This window comes from Xenopus tropicalis, chromosome 3 (assembly GCF_000004195.4).
Source record: "Xenopus tropicalis strain Nigerian chromosome 3, UCB_Xtro_10.0, whole genome shotgun sequence".
NCBI classification, from domain to species: Eukaryota; Metazoa; Chordata; class Amphibia; order Anura; family Pipidae; genus Xenopus; species Xenopus tropicalis.
In genome coordinates, this window is record NC_030679.2 from 106007171 (window position 1) to 106031030 (window position 23860).

General features: G+C 38.3%; 1 protein-coding gene across 3 annotated transcripts in view; it reads left to right on the forward strand.

Annotated features, from left to right (window-relative positions):
- efl1 (elongation factor like GTPase 1) overlaps positions 1–23860 on the forward strand; it is a 160858-nt gene that overhangs the window by 20700 nt on the left and 116298 nt on the right. For all 3 annotated transcript variants that reach the window (XM_004912621.4, XM_002940100.5, XM_012959520.3), the window contains exons 9-12: positions 1342–1418; positions 1537–1673; positions 2496–2618; positions 9570–9669. In XM_004912621.4, the coding sequence (XP_004912678.2) occupies positions 1342–1418; positions 1537–1673; positions 2496–2618; positions 9570–9669 (437 nt within the window). The remainder of the gene's footprint in view (positions 1–1341; positions 1419–1536; positions 1674–2495; positions 2619–9569; positions 9670–23860) is intronic.

The following is a 23860-nucleotide window of genomic DNA, read 5'->3' on the forward strand; positions in this document are numbered from 1 at the left end:
GGGCAGGTTAGAATAGATTTTTTACTTAAAATTTTTAGTGTTACTTTTCCTTTAAAGCCTCTGGGAGCAACATCCAAAAGGTTGATGAGCAACATGTTGCTCACGAGCCACTGGATGGGGATCACTAAGTATATAAACAATAGTAAAATCAACAGGATTGTTTTGTCTCCAATAAGGATTATATTTTAGTTGGGATTAAGTACAAGGTACTGTTTATTACAAAGAAGAAGGAAATCAATAGATTATTTCATTAAAATGTAAATTATAGGAAGTGGGCTTTCTGTAATTCTGAGCTTTCTGGATAACAGGTCTGCTATGTACAACGGACTACTCTCCCAGTGCTTTTTATTGTATCTGAGGGGGCCATTTACTAAACATCAGATTTTTTTTCCCCCCTGATTTGAATTTTTAGAGCTAAAATTTGCAGAAAAAAAAACCTGAGTCCCACAATTTGCCTGCTAAAACTTGCTGAGATCATGTTAAAGTCAATGTCAGATGCCCCTTCTCTTCTCTGGAGGACCCTTCTTTTGCTTTACAACTTTTGTGCAACAATTAAAAAAAAAAAGTCACAGTTTCCTCATTTTCACTACTTTTCCCCCCGTTCAGTTCAGTTGAATTTCTAAAGCTCCCAAAGGGATGAATAGAAAGTGGGTGATTTTTTTTTGTGGTGAGCTCTATTTTCACAGTTTTATAAATCTTCCCCTTAACATCCTTATTAAAGAAATACAACAGCAGACAATTTTAACTCCCTAAAAAGTATCCTAGCAGTTGTTTAATGATTTAAAACAATAAACTATTAATAATAAAAGAAAATGCAATTTTAAGCAACTTTCCAAAATACATGTATTCAAATGTTTCAGTGATTTTAAAGTTGTTTGTAAAGGTAGTCTCTTTTATATAAAAAATTGGATGGAGTTCCCCACTAAGGCTACAGCCACATGGGGCTAATTTAGAGAACAAGTCGATCTAATGACAGACATGGGCTTCTTGTGTCTACAATGAAAGACACACGGTGCAGACACATGGAGTGGATTTTCTTGGTTTCTGTGCTAAAGTGCACTCCATCTGTCTGTGCAGGTTGACGCAGTGCCTTTCGTAGGCCAGTGCATCAGCTGATTCTTGTCCTACATTTATTTGCAGGCCAAGAATTAGCGCTGTGTGGCTGTAGCCTCTAGTCTAGGGGTAACAACACAGTGACAAACAAAACAGCATAAAAAGCAGGTTTGTGTTTTGTTTTGACACTGCTAATGGGAATTTATGTAGGCAAATGAAACCGCTGAATAATTTAACTTTTATTTGTAGTTGAACCCTAGTAAAACTTGTTTTCCTTTAATGTTTCAGAGCAAAGGGAAGAAACCTTTGTTTGTACAACTCATCTTGGATAATCTTTGGAGTCTGTATGATGCTGTTATTAAAAGGTAAATGAGAATTCTGCAGCAGCTGTCATGTTAGCTATTTATTGTACAACAAGATATATTTTGTTTTGTTACTGTGCATTGAGTATTGAAACTTTAATACTGTATTTTTGTGTTTCAGGGAGAAGGAAAAGATAGATAAAATAGTTTTATCCTTGGGGTTAAAAATCAGCCCTCGGGAATCCCGACACTCTGACCCAAAAGTACATGTGAATGCTATCTGCAGCCAGTGGCTTCCAATATCACAGGCAGTTCTCTGTATCCTTTAGTAGCTTTACCTCTTACTATAAGTTTCCTTTTCTAAAACTCAATAACGTTTGAAATAAAGAAATATAAAATATGGTTTCCATGAATCCTAGGTTATTAACCCCTAAACAAGAATTTGGGAGAAAATATTTTTAGAAGCACCTGCTTGAGCCACAGTTTGAGAAACTGAATTCCTAGAACCCTAGAAGAACCCTTATTTTAGGGTTTCCAGAGGGCTGCGTGCATTCTGGGGGGGAAAAAAGCAGTTTGCCTATGTGGGACTGTGGTAAAATGGTGTAAATTCCAAGAAAACATAACATCCATGGGTGAAAAATTCTACTGGGTTCTACTGTAAAGAGATGTCTTGTCCCCTAGCCAATAGGCACATTTTTCAAATTGCACCCCTAGTAAGTTCAAGGCACTTTAAATAGATGCCCACATGTTAACTAAAATTGTGTATTAATGTAACATTTTACAGAAAAACACCAAACTTTGGCAAATAAAGTCAATTGGTAGGTAACCAAAGTGTCCCTCTAAAGATATTCAGGCTTTATCAACTTTTGGCTGAGGTAATATGTGGTTTTATCCCTATGCATGCTAAGTTGGCAGTTCTTTTGGATCGCAAATGCAGCCTCTGCAAGGCCAGTTACATAATGAACTGTTACTTTGGACTACTTTAGAAAGAGATAATAATTTTGCTTCCTCGCATTTGCTACAACAAAACTTATGTGGTAAAGCATTTCTGGAAAGTAGCTTTTTTTTTTTCTTTAACAACATTTGTAACTTTCATTTTGTTTCACTGGTAGTCATTCAGCCCTTAACTATACCTCCTAGCCATGGTATGCAGGAAACTGCCAAGCCCCTTAGATATTCCTGCCGAAAGGGTGGAAAAACTGCTCTGCGTTGGGTCCCGAAGGTTTGATTCTCTGCCGCAGGAGACACAGCAACTGAAAGAGAGTGAGTATTATGGTGTTTTAAGGAAAGAAACCCATTTATAATTATGTATAGAAATATAGAGGCATTCGAGCCATAATCACCCAACCTGCACCTACGTTCACATAAATAGAGAGCAAATAATGGGCACCTGCAAGTGCTGAACAGAAGCACTTAAATTTTCACAACTGCATTTTAAATGTTTGGCCCACCGAGGGGCTACATTATACACCTTCTGGTAAGTCTCTGTATCTTTTCATATTGCATCTTATATCCTTGCATTTGTCTTTCTTTTTATGTAGTCTTTACAATTCATTCCCCTTTTGTACCTTTTTTTTATTTGATTCTCTGGTTTTTTGCTGATGCTGTTTGATGCATTCTTAAGTGCGAGTCATTCATAAATAATTTGCGGAATAAGAGAAATATGGTCATATGACCTGTCAGCAAATACAGGCGTATCTAACTGAAACAGAATCAAAGTCTGTGCCTGATCTGAACCTTTCAGTTCCTACAGGAAATTCTTCTTATTCCCATGGCCAAATCATAGACCTTTGCTAGTGCTGCCCAACAGAGGGTTTATTCAGTAGCCAGCACTTGTGTTAGACAGCTCTTGCCCCCGTCTGTGTTTTGGCTCACACATCATCAGTAAACACAATTGCTTATACAAGAATGAGAAACAGGAGTGAGAAATCGATTTGTTGTTTTCTACTGATTGCCTTTCTGCAGCTTCCTCCCACGTGTCAACAATTTAAGTAGTAAGCCTTATCTAGCCTGCTGTACTGGAAAATACAAATGCAAATACTAATCTTGTCATGTGTTTAAAAAGCGCCTACAAAGCAACTTTTCAATTGGTCTTTTTTTTTTATTTCTTAGAATTTTAAATTATTTGCCTTCCTATTTTGCCCCTTTCCAGTTTTTATATGGAGGTCACTAAGTCCAACAGCTAAAAACCTATTGCTCTGTAAGGTTTTAATTTTATTGTTACCTTTGTTACTGTGTTTTCTGTTCATTTTTTATTTAAAGAGGATTTAAACACAGAAAAAATTAATTGAGGCTAACCTTGAATGCTAATATGAATATGTTTGCAACTTACATTAATTCTCTATTTTTAGAGGTTTCTCAGGTGTTTGCATTTTCAGAATGCTAATAGCAGGTTTTGTCATAGCTGAAAGACAGCAACCCAAGGGTTAACTGAATCAGGGCCAGAACTAGGGGTAGAAAAGGCACCTACCTAGGATGCAACAATGGGGGAATGCCAGGTGGGTACCTCTCCTGCTTACCCCTAGTCTGCACTCCCTTGTCATTGCCCCCGCTACTTGTCATTATGCAGTGGGGCAATGACGAGGGCAAGGTGGCCGACGGTTGCTGATTAGCGATCACCCCAGAAAAACTCACCCACTTTCTATTCATTTCTATGGGATTTTTGAAGCATATTTATCAGTGGGTAAAAGTAATAGTTCATTGTCTGATAAATATAATTCTAAAAATCCCATAGGAATAAATAGAAAATGGGTGTTTTTTTTCTGTGGTGAGCTTTAATTTTACATTTTGTTAAGTCTGCCCCTTAGGGTCGCTAGCACTCTGGCCCTTTAAAAAGCTGTTGAGCTGAAGCCTGCCTAGCAATACATAGCAGCATGTAACTAAGAATATCTCAGAACCACTTTAATAGAAAATTAATGTAAATTGCAAAAGACCTCTCTGAATCAGTTTACACTGTTTTTTTTTTTTTTTTACGTCATTTTGGGAAACATTCTAGATTGCACATATAAATGTTAGACAAAATGTATAAAAATAGTATTGACAAAAAGCATGACAACCCTGACAGTTTTTTTGTAATGCTAATGCTAAGTGGGAGTCGGCCATATTATAGATTGTAAATTCTTTAGGGCAGGGACATCATCTCAACTCTGTACTGAAAATTCTAAAATATTTATTTTCACTGTCTAATTTATAAAAAGTACTCCCTTGTTTGGCTTAATGCCCTATAAACCGCTGCATATATTTGTGGTGCTATATAAATACATACATACAAAGACATACATTCTATTAATCATAAGCTATAGGAAACAAACAAGGAACATATCACATGCATGTATGACACGGTACAGTAAAATTTATTGTGATTAACTTGTATGTTGATTTTTATGTATTTTACTGAATACATAGACATTGCCTTTATTTATAGATTTTTACAGAAAATTGATGTAGATTTATAAAAGGAGAGCAAATACAATAAACAGTAGCTCACAGATTAGTTTATAGAGACATGAAAGCAACTGAAGAATAAATCAGGAATATTTCTTGGAAGGCTGCAATTTCTTTCTAGGAAAATGGGATCGCCTGAACATATACCATTGTATTATAGATTTCTCTTCACAAGTCATAGTGTTTATTAACAGGTATGAGATTTATTGCACACGTGTGTGTGTGTATATATATATATATATATATATATATATATATATAGGGTCTTTCACACCTTAAAGCTAACATATTTAAACAATAAAAAAACCTATAGGACTGCTTTGTCATTAGCAGCGAAAGCAAATCAATCCAAAATGAAGAAGTGTTTAAGTAGGTTGCTTGGAGAAATTGCGTTGCCATATTTCAGAGCTGTCTGGATAATGAGTTTCATATTATAGACCCAATACCTGTATTACTTCTATTTGTAAATTCCCTTTGGCAATTCACTTAAATATCCTTAAATAGCAGTTTGCTTTGCTTGGGCCAGTGATGAAGCAATTAAACTGTTTTGACTTATTACTTGAACCGTGCATCCCTCTTAATTTGGAGGGGGGGGGGATGGGATTAACAGAACAAATTTTACTTAAGGCAGAGATGTTGTAGCTGAGGCCCTCCAGCACAGCTCTAATCCCCTCTGGTAGAATGGATTGTAGAGTTGCTGGTAACTGAAAAGGTAGTTCACTGTAAAATGAACATTTGATATGTTATAGATAGCTCTCTTTTAAGGAAGTTTACAGTTGGCCTACATTTGTTTTTGTTTGGTTATTTTTGAATTATTTAAATATTTTGTTGTGCAGCAGTCAAACTTGGAATTTTAACAGCTATCTAGTATTATGGCTTACGTACCTTAGCTACAAAGCAGGCGTTTAGAAGTCAGAAGGGAAGAGGAATAGAAGAGAGGCTGAACAGTAGGATAAGCAATAAAAAATATTAGTATTACAGAAGCCTCATAGTTAGTTTTGTTGTTGTTGTTGAGCTTAGTGGCACCATAACATCTTCATTTGCAGCTCAGAAAAGTACAGAATGGAAGGGCTGGAATGGGAATAATTTATATGCCTTAAATGATAAGTAAACATTAACTATCATAGATTTAAATGTGAACTTTTCTTTAAAGAGATACTGCCACCTGAAATTAAACTGTTTTAAATATATATCATAACATTGGCTTTACATGAGCTTTATCATTTTTGCCATAAACCTATTTGCCCGATGCTTTTACATTACCTATCTGATCCTCTATGATGGGGCTGCCATAATTGTGCAGCAGTAGGCTGTTGGTATTAAAAATTCCAATTGACAGGTTGAAAAGGGACCGTCAGGTTAGCAAAAGTCAGGTTTAGGAACTTTAAAGGGGGAACTCCACCCAAGCACAACATAAGCTTTTTGAAAAGTTAACATCATTTCAAGTAACTTTGCAATATACAGCAATTAAAAAATATGCAGCCTTTTCATGATTTTAATGTACAAGTATAGGATCCATTATCCAGAAGTTCAGAACTATGAAAAGGCCATCTCCCATAGACTCCATTTATAAAAAAAAATGATTCTAATTTTTAGAAATGATTTCCTTTTTCTCTGTAATATTAAAACAGAACCTTGTACTTGATCCAAACCTTGTCCTTGATCCAAAGATATAATGAAACGTTATTGGATGCAAAACAATCCTATTGGTTTTTTTTAATGTTTAAATTATTTTTTTCGTAAACTACAGAAACATCCCTTATCCAGAAGACCCCAGGTCCCGAGGATTCTGGATAACAGGTCCCATACCTGTAATAATTTGGTTTGGAACAGTTACTTAAAGTGACACTGACACAAAAAAAACAACTTTTAAAAATATGAATCTACATAAAAAGTTGCCTATAGTTCGTGTTGATCATTTTTTGCTGATAGGGCTGCTTTTGTAAGTAATTGTTAGTTGAAATCCCAAAACCTGACTGTTTTGCCAGCCTAACTGTCCCTTCTCAGCCTGTCAGTTATAGGTTCTAATGCTAACGGACTCCTGCTGCACAAATATGGCCGCCCCCTCATAGAGGAACATGGAGGATCAGATAGGGAATGTAAAAGGTTGGACAAATACTTTTATGGCAAAATTATAAATAGCGTGCAAAGACAATGTTATGACAGATGTAAAAAAGGTTTCATTTCTGGTATCAGTATCTCTTTAAGCATGGTCCCCTGTTCTGCTGATCTGGCTGACTGCTTTTAAATCTCAAGAAAAACAGCTGTAGTTGACTGTCCTCTGCCTGCCTTCAGCCTGCATCCTCCAAATCCCACAATTCCCTGCATGTGTTATGTCAATAAGGAAAGGAACATCACAGTGCAATGTATTGTGGGTTATGTAGTTCCTGCATGCTGTCTGTAAGCTGTGGAGAAGTGGTTTAGTCCCTTCTTCCCTTCCAGGATTTCAAATGATGCAGAAAGAGAAGGACTGTTTTGCAGCTGGATTTCAGCATATAAAAATGGTATTTATTCATACTTTTGAAAGAACATATTACAGTGAGAGATATATTAGGGGTTTCTCTGTTGTGTGAAGCTCTTTAACACATTTTGGTTCAGAAGCCAGAGTTCCCCTTAATGTAACCATTTCAAAAACCTATCAGTGAAAAATAATCAACATGTAACTTTTTATGTACATTAATGTTTTAAAGAGTAGTTTTTTGTGTCAGTACAGGTATCGGACCCCTTATCCGGAAACCCATTATCCAGAAAGCTCCGAATTACGGAATGCCCATCTCCCATAGACTCCATTTTAATCAAATAATCCAGAATTTTAAAACTGATTTCCTTTTTCTATGTAGAAATAAAACAGAATCTTGTAATTGATCCCAACTAAGATATAATTAATCCTTATTGGATGCAAAACAATCCTACTGGGTTTAATTAATGTTTTATTGATTTTTTAGTAGACTTAAGGTATTGAGATCCAAATTACGGAAAGACCCCTTATCCGGAATACCCTTGGTCCCGAGCATTCTGGATAATGGGTCCTATACCTGTATCACTTTAAGTATAGACAGTCATTGATTTTTGTGCATACTAGTATAGGGTATGAGTATGCTGCTAAGCCTGTATACAAAATGTATATTTCCATGTTAAAGCTTGGGTCTACTTGATGGCTAGATAATTATGTTTTCCATTGGATACTGGCTAAATGTTGGTCAATTGGGCTACATAACTGAATGCTTAATTTACACTGATATAATCTGTTTTACCAACTGGCTGGTTATCACCAACCAATGTGATTTTTATTCAAAAACTGGATACACTGCTATGTGATTTATGTATTATTTAGAGTAGCTTCGCATGATGGGGAGCTAATTTGGATAAAAGCATATCATATAGCATCATTAGCACTGCAGAATATGTTGGTGCTTTATAAATAAATGTTAATAAATAATAATATTTAGCCATATTTACTATTACTAATAGAAGTGATGTTAGTTGCAAAGGAATATCTCTGCAGCATGGCTCATTGTCAGTGATAAACCTGACTAGCCTTGAAGGAGAATAATCGTGCAGGCCTTTGTTATCTACTTTTCTGCAAAATGTAAAGCTTTGCACCCATTAATTCAGGTACTCACTGTACTAATGTGAACAGTTTGTGCTTTATCTTATAAATAGACTCAAGTGTACTTTCATGATAGTGGAGCTATTTTGTTGGCTTTTTTTTATTCCTGTGCTTTAAGTGAAATGTTTTTATTTCCCTTATTATTCTGAATAGTCAGTTGATGTTAGGTCTCTTTTGTTGCATTCCTCACCATGTGATTGTGTTATTAATAGATGATCCTTTCTAGCCCAATAATATACCACTATACAAATCCCCAGAGAGTGGATTTGTGAGACAATATGCACTTGGTCTTCATTTTTTGTGTGTGTTTTTAATTATTATTTTCCTATTTTATCCAATTTGGAATTTCAGCAGCAGCTATCTGGTTGGTAGGTCACAATGTACCCTAGCAACAGGCAGTTGTAGTTGGAATTAGAGACAAAGATGAATAGAAGAGGGCCAGAATAAAAAGACAGATAACAGTAGCATTGCTATTATCCTTCTTTTAAAGGAAAGCATGAATTTACCTATTTTATTATAATTGTTTTTATAGTATTGACTCACCAAAATCCTGCCTTTCTCATGCCCCACTACATATTCCTTTATAATTGCCATGTAATTGTGGGAGATATGAAGGTTATTTAGAGATCACTTATATTTGCAGGCAGGCTTTGCATCCATTTGTGTGTTAAAAATGTTGGACGGCAGTGAAGCAGTTGCATTCTTTCTGCACATGGCAGGCAGCAGACTTGTAGTGTAAGAGACTTTGTCAGGAGGGTTTACGGTCCCCCAAAAGACAAAAAACAAACTTCGAGTGGCTGACTTTGCAAGCTTTTAAGGCATTGAGGGTCTATATGTTGCCTGCAAGCTTTCAGTGTACTTATTTATGTATCCTTGTAGGTTTTGCTGTTGACACATTCAACTGGTCGGAATATATTTGAAATACAAATTTGCCAACTGTATAAATGGACATGAATTCTATTATTTAGTTTCTTTATTCCTGATATGAGAAAGTGAGACTGTGAGGCTTAATATCACCTTAGACAAGTAACTTTAGCACAGTCTAGATCCCTAGAGAAATAATACAGTCTACTTGTACAGTAAATACAGACAGCAAGAATCGATCAGCCGTCTAACTTGATTCACTTTTTAATTTGTTTTTGTGTTTTTTTTCCTCTCAGCGTTTCTGAAGTGTCGGAGTGATGAGACGGCACCGGTCATTATTTTTGTTTCCAAAATGTTTGCCGTTGATGCAAAAGCTTTACCTCAGAACAAGCAGAGGTAGGAATCTGTAGTCAATGATCATTGTTTTAATGCTTTCATAGTTTCTTGTTATGACACTTTATGTTATGATATGTTTTTGTTATGATACTTTTTTTAATCATTCCCTTAGTGATAGGAATCGAAAATGAAAGTGGGCACTCTGACTGTCTAATAATGGCTTTAGTAATGCGGGCTTACTAATGGGAAGGCAAGCTCATGTTCACAGGGTTACACAGTTCAGTAATTTTGAAAGGGAAATGACAAAATAAAAAACATGAAAAATGTAAATGCATAAAATTCGTATATTACTCATCATTTTCAATAAGTCTGCAAAGTTTTAAAAAAATTAAAAAACTCAGATTGAAAAAAAAAATCTCTTACATTTTGCCTAGGACAGCTCCTATTAACTTCTACATGAACTTGCAACCTTTTGGATGTTGAACATTTGAATTTTGTAAACCCTAGTTTGAATTCATGAGTTTTAGCCCAAAATTGTAAAATCATGGCTAAAATTCTAATTTGCATGAGGATAAATCAGCCCCTTAATGTATGTTTGACCAGTGCTATAAGTAAACCCATGGTAAAACTGTTCTGTTTACTAGTGTAAATGTATCTGATTTAACTGGTGGCTCTGATAATGCTCATAGCTGAAAAACACCTACCACTCCCTGCTAAAGTGAAAGCAAACTCTTGACTGATGTATGGGTCTTTCTTGCACTGAGTCCTCTATCAAAAGAAACACAGCATTTCTTGTGCCTTTTTTTTTTTTAAACATGTTCTTAGGGTATCTGACTTCCCCTCTCAGAAAAATCCTTCATTCCTGGGGCCAGGGTCTGCTCCCTTCTCTCCTCTTTCCCCTCTCCTGCCCCCCTCATAAGAATTCATAAAACTTACTCCCCCCCACCCTTAGGAATGTGCAATCTGAGCTATAAGGGCTAAACTGCAGCAGGAAGCTAGGAAGACCAAGCTAAAATAGCAGCTGCAATCTTAAACAAAGGGAGGGAGCTTAGGTATTGGAAAGCTTGCAGAATAAATATAGCATTCTAGGTGGCACTAATGTGGTGAATCTATTGGCAGTAAAATGCCAAAATGACTTTCCTTCCTTCCTTCCTTCCTTCCTTTTAATGTATTTGCCATTTAGTATTATAACAATTCATTTGCTGCTGGTAATGTTGCCATTATATGTGAGTACTCATGGATTTGTTGTAAGTGCATACAGAGGCACAGCAAACACAGTCTGTGCGCAGACCCTACACCACCAGTACTGGGCTGACTACTATTAGTAGAACACATAAGATACCTAGCAGGTAATATTTCTTTCTGGGCCTCAGAAGAAGGCATGTATTTGGAGGACTTCCAACTCTATCACTGGCCAGTTACAGGACTGAGCTTTCCTTTGTTATACTAAGGTATGATACCCTAGTATGGTGTGCATAATGCCTCTAAGCATGGTGCATACTTCAAATATTTCTACAAATGTAAACAGTACACCTGTCTCTCTCAGTGTTTCAGGGCAGTCCAGCATAACCTAGTAATCTTCAGCTTCTTGAACTTGGTCTTCCAAGTATAAATGAACACTATAATGTTTATTGTGGAGATCCTTTTTAAAGGATTTCTAATGTACTTAGAAATGAATGTATGTGAATTAGTTTGCCAGAGAAGTTGTATGTGATGGAACATATAGCAATCATATGAAAAGAAGTTCTAAGTGTGTAAGGAAGAGAGATCCAAAATGACCTCAGCAATGAACCATCTGTGCTTGAAAATGATATTATAGCAGTGAAATTAATATTGTATTGGCATGCTTCTGTAAGAATCATAAGGTAAATGTGTGATCTATAAACCATCTGCCACTTATACGTACCTGAATGTTAAGTCAGACGCACAAATGAATACCTTACAGAATGGTTTTAGTTGCAATGAATACATTATGATCACAAATGATACAGAGCCAAACAGGTTGGTGATGTAATTTATGATCATTATGTATTAATTTGCAGCATATTGGAAGTGCATTCAGTGCCAGCTGACAAATCGCCTCTGTAGTTAAGTATTTTGCTGTTTATTTTCTTATGAGCAGTATTCACTGATGTTTATGATCATTTCTGCCAATAACTAAAGATACTTTAGTAACCTTGCTTTCTATTTTCTATGCTGTTAAATGATGATCAACTTTGTGCAATGTGAATTTCCCCATCTGTAGCCAAGATCCTTAACTGTATTTTCAAAACCAAATAATGGTGATGGATTGTAATTAAGAAGTAGGCATAACTATACAGACTGGGTGCAGTGTTTCCAGCCCAATTGCCTATTTACTTCTATCATGGCCCACATCCACAAAAATTCACACATGCCAGTTGTTGTGGTGACACATTAGACTTAGGGCCAGATTCAGTCCAGTGAGAGAAAGGTTTATCACATGAAACATGTGATATGGACAAGTTTTCAATTGAAAAAAAACGTTTCTCATGCTTTAGGGTGAAAACCCTATTAAAGTCTATAGGGAAAAAGCAGGAACTAAATTAAGAGAAGTTTTTTCTTCTTGAATTTCATCTCTTCCATAAGTTTTCATATCATAAACCATGAGATAACGCTTTCACACTGAACTGAATCTGGCCCTTACTTTTTGCGCTGGAATTTTGGGAATGAAGATGACTGTAGAAAAGTACAGGTCAAATTGCATCTGAAAACTGCCCTTTGCACACTGCATCTGATGAGTAAAGTCCGTCTTGGTGTAATTACCTTAACCCTGAGCTAATGTAGTGCAGTGTGTTAAAGGTGATGGAATACATTCTGTTTTTCCTGTATCTCTACATAATTGTACAGTACCCTTTTTCATGTTGCAAATAAGCATACTTTTTGCCAGTTGAGCAGCACTTGCTGGAATCAGTTGACTATTTTATTTAAATGAACATGTATGTTATGTTTTCTATTCACTGGGAACTAACTAGGTCACAGAAGATTCACTGCATATTTAGCAAGGCTGCTGTCTGGTTTATGAGCATTGACCTCATGATACCAATTTCATGTTTGTGAAAATGATTCTGTATTAGACAAGGGGTCTAAGTGGTATACTGCAAGGTTCTGTTTTGGGTCCACATTTTTATGTTAACTTGAGGAAGGGCATTGAAAGCAATGTACTGTTTCTGTGTTTGCCAATGACACCAAACTATACAGGCCAATTGAATATATCCAAGACACCCTTGCAGGGGGATATAGGCAATCTGGCAATCTGTGTGGCAGTGTCAGAGTTTTATTGCTGATGTAAGGTTATGTAAGCACCTTATGCTCATAGTGTGACTTAATTAGGTATACCCTTGATATAATGCTAGTCAACAGCAGGAAAGGTCAGCAAGGTATTGTTCTCTATTAAAACGGACGGTGAGTGCAAATGGCATGGTGCCAAGTCAGAACATGCTGTCTGGAGCTAAATGACCATGTTGTTGCTTAGGGTTATAGCTCATTTAATGAAGTATAGTGATGCACTAAATCCAGGATTTGGTTGAATTCCTGCACTTTTTTCAGGATTTTTCAAACATCAGACATCCTTCATGTCATGTGACTGTAACCCCTTCCCTGCCAACCGTTAAGGTTGTTGGCATATAAGGCCGTAGAAGAATGCCGCAAATGTTGATTGTACACTGTCCAATTCTATACAAATCAACAATTTGCTGGCAGTGTGAACAGTTAAGTGCTAAAGTACTGACAAAGACATTTTTGTTTGCTAAAATCTAAATATGCAGTCGCTTATGGAGGATTTAGTATGTGTCTTAATACAAAAAAAATATAAATTTGGTGTATTCCTATGGACAGCCTATGGGCCTCCTTTACACAAGCAGAAAAGAAGCCTTGTGTATACATTGGTTGAATATTGGGTGCAGGTTACTTCTTGGCAGTTGCAGATTAATGAGATGTGAGACCCCTAGGCTGTACTTTCCACAGGACCCCCTTCTAGGCAACTCCCACTCCCAAATATTTTGAAATATACAACAATTCATTTTCATTTTAACCTTTTAGCCAAGCGAGCAGATTCATTTTTCCAATTTCTATAACCTAAAGAATAATGGTTTTCACTGTCCCCAAACAATTTACTAGCAAAACAGAAGATGTTACCTGTTGAAGGGCAATATAACAGCCATTCCCTAGAAAGGCATTCCCTCTTTGCAAGTTTTCATTTGAAAGGTATCTTAGAGAAGTGCCTCGTTTGATGTTTATGAAGCCTTTCCCATGCTGCAAAATCCGCATTTTTGTTTTGACATAATTCTGGGCACATTTTAGTCCAGTATGCCTTCAGTTGTCCGGTCGGGTACATCTGCTGGGAGAAGAAGGCAGGCAAAGCACGTGCATGTGTGGCTTGCCCCCCGATGTGTGCAGAATCAGCTATGCGTGCCAATGATGTCACTGGCGCACACTGAACCCGACCCGGTGCAGAGAGCTCGGGTGCACACCACACATGCATGCGCCTTGCCTGCCTTCGTCTCCCAGCAGATACACCAGACCCAGCAGCACAAATAAAAAGAAATATTAAAAGAATTGAAAAAAACAAGGTGAAAATCGGCAACCTGATGAAAATGGACCCCTAGGGGGAGATTTATCAATCCACGAACGGCCCGATCGTTCGTTCAATTGGACCGTTCGTGTTTTCTGCGACTTTTTCGTACCTTGCGTATTTTCACCAATTTTTTTGTTATTTAATGCAACTTTTTCGTACTGTGCGTAAAAGAAAAACGTGACAAAATCGTATTGTCGCAACGAGTACAAAAGTTTTGGATTAATTCAAGCTTCTGTATCGCGACTTTCCTTGGGCCAGGTTGGAGCTGCAGAGTGCAATTGAGCCCTATGGGAGACTTTCCTTGGGCCGGGTTGGAGCTGCAGAGTGCCATTGAGCCCTATGGGAGACTTTCCTTGGGCCAGGTTGGAGCTGCAGAGTGCCATTGAGCCCTATGGGAGACTTTCCTTGGGCCAGGTTGGAGCTGCAGAGTGCCATTGAGCCCTATGGGAGACTTTCCTTGGGCCGGGTTGGAGCTGCAGAGTGCCATTGAGCCCTATGGGTGACTTTCCTTGGGCCGGGTTGGAGCTGCAGAGTGCCATTGAGCCCTATGGGAGACTTTCCTTGGGCCAGGTTGGAGCTGCAGAGTGCCATTGAGCCCTATGGGAGACTTTCCTTGGGCCAGGTTGGAGCTGCAGAGTGCCATTGAGCCCTATGGGAGACTTTCCTTGGGCCAGGTTGGAGCTGCAGAGTGCCATTGAGCCCTATGGGAGACTTTCTTTGGGCCGGGTTGGAGCTGCAGAGTGCCATTGAGCCCTATGGGAGACTTTCCTTGGGCCAGGTTGGAGCTGCAGAGTGCCATTGAGCCCTATGGGAGACTTTCCTTGGGCCAGGTTGGAGCTGCAGAGTGCCATTGAGTCCTATGGGAGACTTTCCTTGGGCCGGGTTGGAGCTGCAGAGTGCCATTGAGCCCTATGGGAGACTTTCCTTGGGCCGGGTTGGAGCTGTAGAGTGCCATTGAGCCCTATGGGAGACTTTCCTTGGGCCGGGTTGGAGCTGCAGAGTGCCATTGAGCCCTATGGGAGACTTTCCTTGGGCCAGGTTGGAGCTGCAGAGTGCCATTGAGCCCTATGGGAGACTTTCCTTGGGCCAGGTTGGAGCTGCAGAGTGCTATTGAGCCCTATAGGAGACTTTCCTTGGGCCAGGTTGGAGCTGCAGAGTGCCATTGAGTCCTAAGGGAGGCTTCCAAAATTGTGCACAGAAGGATCAAAGTCGGAAAGGTTTTTCTGCATTTTACGATTGTTCGGATATGAAAATTTCGTTACTTTCGGATCGCCAATACGATATTATTGTGACTAATACGTAAGCATATTCGTGGTATTTGCGATCATCAGAAATTATCGTATCCAATCCAAATTTTTCCCATTCATGATTCGAACTCACATTTTGATAAATCTGCCCTCTAGACTATAGACTTGGGGAGCCTTTGTATTAATCCACAAACTGCTTCTTGGTGAACATCGGTACTTTGGTGGTTTGACTTTACAGTAATTCTCCAACTTGACCCCAAGCACCTGACCTGAATGCTCCATTGGGAATATAAAACAGAGGAGTGTTACTACTACAGGTATGGGAAGTCTTATCCAGAATGCTTGGGATCTGGGGTTTTCATTATAAGTGATCTTTCCAAAATTTGGATCTCTATACTTTGTGTATTAAAAAAAACATTTAAACATTAATTAAACCCGATAGGATTGTTTTGCCTCCAATAAGGATTAATTGCAGTTTAGTTACCATCATGTACAAAGTACTGTTTTATTATTACAGAGAAAAAGGAAATCATTAAAACAAGAACTGTTCCCTTAAAATGTACTCTGAGAAATAGCCTTCCCGTAATTCAGAAGTTTTTGGATAACAGGTTTCTGGATAATGGATCCTGTACCTGTACAATTATTTTTGTTACCATGGCAGCTCCTAGAGCAAGGTATTATATTCATTTATTCTTGGAACAATTCATGGTTATGCCTCCTGTGCTATGCCATGTTAAACTCGCATTTCTGTGTACGTGACAGGTGTGCTTCAGCATGTTATTGTGTTACAGCTGGAAGAAACTGTTAACATAATGACTGAGCCTGATTCGCAAGTACACCTGAAGCATAAAGACAACATGTGGGTGCAACACAGATCAACTCTGTCTGGTCTCCTTGCTCCAGCTTTGTGGGACCACCCAAAAAATGTTTTGCTCTGATTCCCAGTCACTCATTTCCCTCCTGTTCTTATAAAAACAGTGCATTCACGGTTGAAATGTGTAGGATCACTTTTTGTCAACTGTATAGTAACTGTTAAAATAAATGTGGGAGGTAATGGGTCTCGTGACATATTTGCTCTACATTTGACTTACATCTGCCCATAGGCTAGAATTGATATTGGAAGTTGTAGTTCACCAGAAGCTTGGACTTTCTATATTAAAGATGATTTTTTTTCAATTAATTGTATGTCTAACGAAAGGAGCAACCTACTATGCTCGTTGGTATTGAGTCAGGTCCCCTTTAAATCATAACAGAGTTACAGATGTATGAAAATGTGGCCAGTCAATCTGCCATAGTTTAGTAATATTCCAGGGAGAATAGAAGAATGGTTGGAATTTAAGATTCACACCAAGCTTCTTCTAATACTTTGGGCCTTCATTTGGGGACCAGCCCAACCTTTGTCTTAAGGTGGTCTTACAGGGGCCGATAAAAGCTGTCAGTGGTCTGAGTAGGAAGCTTATTGGCCTATGTATGGGGCCCTCAGATGGGCCTCCCCAACTAATATCTCGCTGAAAACTAGCCAAATGTTAATCAGGCAGGTTTAAAAAATAGGAGCAGGGTGCAGAGTGCAATATTGTGTTAATGCGGTTCACCCTCTGACAGCCTGCTTCCCGTCAATGTGATCTGATTAAGCCTTAGGGCCAAACAATTGGACCAATCCGATATGCCCGCCATAAGCCAGGCATATTGGTGAAAGATCTGCTCTTTTCTTGACCTCGACAAACAAGCAGATTTCCATGTATATCCGGCTTAAAGGGGACATATTGTGTAAAAAACAATATTGTGCCAGTTAATTGTACTCATTTACTTTTAGAAGGAATTTGCTTTAAAAGTAGTGTTTGGGGCTGATTTATTGAGAAATTTCTCCAAAAACCCCATTATCCCCACACATTTGTTCCATTTCCTGCTGCCTCCTTTCCCAGGCTGTGCAGAGGGGACCATAGTGTGTGTATCCAAGCAGTTAATAAAAACACCAGAGTTTTTTTTGGCTGTTTAGAGGATAACCTGTGTAAATGCATTTATTTTCCACATATATATATATATATAGGTAATATCCATTTGCCAGACAACTTCTCTTTTCAAGGGTAGCATTACAAAGGGCATATTACTGCCCTGTGTACTAAAACACAGTGTAAAGTTAATAAAACTACTGCCATGAGTTTGCAGTGACTGCTAAGCATATGTGTGCAAAAACATCTTTGTCTTAAATAAATAAAAATAAAAAAACACACATTGCCACACCCCGTTTACTTGCATGGGGAATTGTGTGAATGACTTTTCAATTTTTATCCTTTGTTCAACGCGCACCTTTGTTGTTCTCGTTTGACTTTTAAACTGCATGTTGTACCAGAGGCTTCCCACTAGATGGCACTGTACTGTCACTCTTCTTAGTCAATATTCAGAGTTTTTCTTTCAATGCCAGTTTCAGAAAACAGCATGACATCATGGATTAGCAGTAGGATAATTATCTACTACTGAGCACTGCTTTGTGTTGACTTCTAGAATGTAGCTCTACTGACAGTCTGTAAGTAATAGATATATTGACTTCCAGCCTGACCCTACTCTTAGGACAGCAGTACAGAGCCTTTCAAAAGCAAAAGGGTTAATTAAAATTACAAGAACAACTAGAACCTGGATTGGAGAAATGTTGTGTTTAATAGACTATTTTCATGAATATCTGCACTTTATTTTGTTGTAATTGAATCCTCTCTAGGAGCCATATTGCCCATGCAACATTTCTGTTATCTAGTCCAGTAATGTCTCAAGATTCATTTGGGTGTTAAGAGGAGGGCATTGGATGCTAATATCCAGGATTTCCAACCCATTTTATGCTGTCATAGCATGGCATATTGAGTACCAGGCTAGCTGCAGTGTCCCCATCCCCCTCAGTCCATTCAGTCTTAGACATGGTCCATGTACATGAAATTTAAGTATAACATAATTACAGAAATGTACACATTACATTTAGTGGGAGAGGCTGAGCAGCTGTAAGATTTTATAACAGAGACAAGACAAACACATTTGGTTATAAAAGTTAATCGCAATGCCTTGTTATACTATGAACCTAAAGTTTTGTTTCAAACCTCCAGTCAGCAATATCAAAGCTTATTAAACCTATTGTGGTTTTTATTGATGCTCTTCTGATACCTGCTTTAGTGGAAAACATCTCCTTTGGGCTTTGGTTTCTTAAGTCACAGTCTAACAAGATTAGAATGTGTAATAAATCAGACTGGTGTGAACCTAACTGGTGTACTGAGGGTCATACTAGTTTTCAGTTGTTAAGCATAGATGACTTGTTTTTTTCTCAGCTTTGCAGTAGCAGAAGCTAGGTAGTAAAACAGAATTACTCTGTGTTGATCATAGTGGGCATTGTTTCCCTTTCCATACAGACTTATGGTAGACCTTTGTGGTGTAGTAGATGTATAGGATCTATTATGCAGAATGCTGGGGACCTGGGTTATTCTGGATAAGGTATCTTTCTGTAATTTGGATCTCTATACCTTGAGTCTGCTAAAAAGCATTTAAAAATAAAAGAAACCCAATATGATTGTTGTGCCAACAATATGGATTTGTGTAGCTTAGTTACCATCAATTAAAAGGTACTGTTTTATTATTGCAGAGAAAAAGGAAATCATTAAAAATATAACTATTTGCTTAAAATAAGTTCAACCCGCACCTGACCCTATTCTGCCCTCTCCCAACCCATACCCAACCCAGCCCGCTGCTCTGTGGCTATTTATATACCTGTGCCGACCCGCCCATCTCTGATGTCACGGAGGGGGTGGGGCAAGGCAGGTACCTGTATAAATATATGCTCCTGTGGGGCGCAGTTAGGTTGTGGGCGGGAAGGGCAGCAGGAAAATCTCAGCCCGAACCCACCCACCCTGCGTGTTTTTTGGGAATAGCTCTTATTCCTGTACCACATAAATCTTTGAATATTTAGCAATAGAAAGATAGTAGCAATTTTACATATATCTTTCAGTATTTAACAATAGACTGTACCGGGCTGATATGTAATTTGTGTCTTTGGCCTCTTGCTTATCAGAAATCCCTCTGAGTCTGTCTTGTCTCTGCCAGTTCATAAGCTGTGATATTTCTGGTATGTAATATTTCCTTGGAGGTTGGTGGCCTATACAGGGCTGACAGGGAGAGTTCCCAACATGTAGTTGTCCACTTAGAGACATAGCTGAAGAAATATAATATAAAACTCTACACTACAAAAATTGCCAGTATATTGTAGAATGTGTCCTCTTACTGGGGCAGAGGACAGAAGCTGTAAATTACTTCTCTATAGTGTAGACAAAAGGTGTAGTCATAGGTAGGTCAGCCTGATACCAAAGCAGGCAAGAAAGACACTAAGAGGCATGTTTTTTAAAGTGTGTAAGCCAACATCACTGCCTAGCAACCAATCAGATCTTTGCTTTTGTTTTTTAACTTGTAGGTGACTGTTCAAATCCAGTTGCTGATTGGTGATGTTGGTCTACACACTATAATAAATATGCCCCAAGGGTGCAGGAGCAAACACTGGCTGGGCAATCTCATTTAGTGTTTTCTGTTCAGTGTTGAACAACACTTTTAAATTAATCGCTTGGACCTTTACAAGAGGTCTCCTTTCACCAACTTTGAAATTCAAACTTGTTAAACTGATAAAACCCTAAACCTGTATTTGCTGTATTTGGGCTTCAATCTTTCATGGTAAATGAATTTGTCAAATTTAACATTACTTATATGCAAGGATATTAATGTGTACAGTCACCTCATAATCTTCTCCAGGCTAACATGTAAAATTATATAAAGTGTGCCTTTACTTTCAGACATAATGTCAGTGCCTTCTACTGTAGGAAGGGCCAAATCTGTGTTCAGCAAACTGTGCTGGAAAAACAACTAAAATAAAGCAGTCAGGTGAGGATATTGATGTGCCGGGTAGCATGACAAAATTGCACTTCTAATACACAGTTTCTAGTAGGGAAGATTTCAATTTAATTTCAGTAGGTTACCTAGGGCCCATTGGACAAATTCCTTGGAAGCGCAAATGTCAGAAAAGGAGGATTGCAGAGATTTTTTTTTTAACCATTACTTACCGATATAGAACTATTTTTTTTAGGTTTGTACTTATTTAGATCTGCAGATAACATTTCCTTTCTTCCATTATTTTTCTGTAAAGGCACAGGCAAAACCTGCTAACGTCTCTGCACTTACTCGTTTCATCTCTGAGACTAAATTGTTCTCATTTATATTCCATTATCTCCTGTAAACCACTTGAATTTTAAGACAAGTGTGGTATCATTTAATATGTGTGGAGAGACAAGTGTTTATGAAGATAACATTTATTGTTGCCTATGGTTTAAGGAAAAAAGGGAGCGGGAAAGAAAATCCAGCACTCTTTTCTAAGTCATTTCCTCTGAAAAAGAATTAATTTGAGCTTTAAAATTACACAAGACTTGCTGCCATTGTGAGAACTCTAGAAATAAGGGACATTTAAGTACATGTAGCAGTTTCCTAGCTCTTTGGAGCACTAGAAGTCTCCTGGGGATTGTAAATGAGACGTGAAGGCTTTATGATTTGTGATCTTTTTATTTCACCACCAGCAGGAAAACACCATCCCTGCCCACTTCCAAATGTCTTCATCTGCTGTATTTTAGTATTGCCACCATACAGTATGTGTTGCATGTAGAGTTTTATAGGATGCTTACGTAAAGCTGTAGAGGAGGAATCAATTTAATTTAAAATTACCTTGCATAATTCATTATTCTTTTTCAAATATACAATTGCAATGAAATAATTGTTATGAAAATACCTGATAAAGAAAATATGATGGTGTCATGAGAGGCTTTGAGATCTATTTCTAGATTGCCTGGTCTGATCAGTGGTTTAGATTTTTATTTCCCTGAGTGTTTATTTAGAGGTTGACAGAAGTAGTAAGTGAGAGCCAATTCAAGAGATTTAAGCTTATAACTAAGTATGCCTATTTGTGCCATACTGTTTTATCAGTAAAACTATCATGCTGTTATCTACAGATGCTTAACTCACAAACATTCATACAGAAGCCTACAGAACCTCAATATATTTAAAAAAATGCTTAAAAATGTTAGTGTGACTTTGATTAATATGTCTACTGTATATACTCGAGTATAAGCCTAGTTTTTCAGCACCCAAAATGTGCTGAAAAAGTGACCCTCGGCTTATACTCGAGTCGGGTGCCATGGGTCCCTCCAGACTAGCACCTTCTGTCCTTTGTGTGCAAATTAGGCCACCCGCAACCAGACCCTACTCTAGCTGCCAGTTTGCCAATGCACAATGAGCGTGGGGTAGTACTCATTGTTTTGTTCTCCGCTTACAGAGCTAGTTTACTGTTTTTCTTTGAAATAAATATTTAAAAACATATGCCCCACTTATGCCTCAATTAATGTAATTTTATTGGTATTTATTTTGATTATTGAAACTTAGCAGTAGCTGCTGCATTTCCCACCCTAGGCTTATACTCGAGTCAATAAGTTTTTCCAGTTTTCTTTGGTAAAATTAGGTACCTCGGCTTATATTCGGATCGGCTTATACTCGAGTATATACGGTAATTTTAGCTCTGGTGATAGCTGATGGGGTTTTACCTTTGTTTTTTTTGTTATGTGAATCCCTTTGTAGATGGGTTAGTTATTCCTTTTTCATCCTAGGCTTAATTTGGAATTTTTGAGAAGATCTGTTAATGACACATTATAAACTTTGGTATTGTATAGAATCATATGTAGCATAAGTAAACTTTGCTTCTTTCTGATTTGTTCTGGAGCAGGCTATTGCATGACAGAGGTCAGTAGTGGTCCAGCGACTTAGTGTCTGACAGTGGGAGGTTCCTAACAGGGTGACACATGTTATGCCCTAGCTAGACTCCATGTTATACACAGCACCCACACTGTCACTCTCTCTGGTTAACCTCCTGTGAACCCCAGGAGAGACTGGCCGCTCATCTTTCCTCCAAAGGCAACTGTGGATCACATCTTGCAGCGTTTTCTAGTGATTGGCAAGGGCTAGGCTATTGCTAAAGGGTGACAGCTGCAGGCCCTCGCCTGCTCTCTCTTTCATACTGCTGTCTTGGTGGTCAGATACTCTTCTCTGTTATCCTGTTAGGCTAAGATGCAAGACAAGCTCAATCAGTTGGGGTTATAAAAATAAGGTGTATAAACACTAGCTGAACCTTCAGGAATATGTATTAGAGGAAACCATGATAGTCTGTCTTCCCTTGCTAGGACTAGTTCCCCACCCACTGTTATGCTCACAGTGTAATGCATGCCCTGCCTTGCCTTATTCTATTGTAAAGTGATGGATTCTCGGACTTGAAGTCACTGAAGTCCCTATGGGTGGTGCACAGATTCTTCAATTGAGTGTTTATGCACCATTTATTTAAGACACAGTAAATGAGCTTGTGTCAAGAAGAAGGGTATATTTTCCCTGTCAGTATTGCAAGAAAGTCTTATGCCATATGGGCACATATTAAAGACGTCACTGTGCTGGGTAATTCTGCAGGTGGCATTACACAAGTGGCATTCCCTACTTCCTTACTAAACACTGATTATTGATGTCTGTTGCTGGCTTTATGTTTAAGACACCAAGTACATGAGCGATGACAGCACACCAATACTTTGCCTGAGCCAGTGTCACAGAGGGGACATTCCAACCCAGTCTTCCACCAGCAGCCAAATATTGTGCTCACTGAGCCAAATGTTGCTGCCTTTGGAATGAAGATATAGTTGCTTCAGATAGGGCTACTTTTGCTTCTATATCCATGTCCTCATTTGAATCAATTCAACTGCAATTGTTTTATATCCCATTTAATTTTTCTGTATAAGTAAGTAAAATGTATGGGTGTTGGTGATTGTGTGCAAAAACTTCCCTTTCTGCATTTCTATAATATATCTTGCAGGCATATCTTAGGCAGTGCTGTCCAACTGGCGGCCCGCGACCCCCCTCTGTTTGGCCCCCCACCTGTCTGGCTGCTTTGATGGCTTACCTTTGTGTAAGCTTTAAATGGTATCAGTACTGGCCCCCTGCATAGTTCTCACCTCAGATTCAGGCTGTAATCAGGCTGTATTGTTTAAAAATGTAATCCCCTGTGTTGTTCACACCTTTTAATCCCTGCATTGTTCACCTCCTGCAGTGTTCACACCTCAGGCTCAGACTGTAATCACCCACATTGTTCACCTGTTCACACCTCAGACAAACTGTAGGAGCAGTAGAAACCCTCAAATAAACCCTGCACACTATAAAAAGAACATATACTGTGGTGGTACTGCAATTAAAAAGTTTTTTAATATATAGTTATTGTGCAGACTGTAGGAGCAGTGCCAGCATTGCATCACTGTAGGCTGCCTGTGTGTGCCATACTCTGCCTGCCCTAGCTGCCTGTATGTGCCATACACAC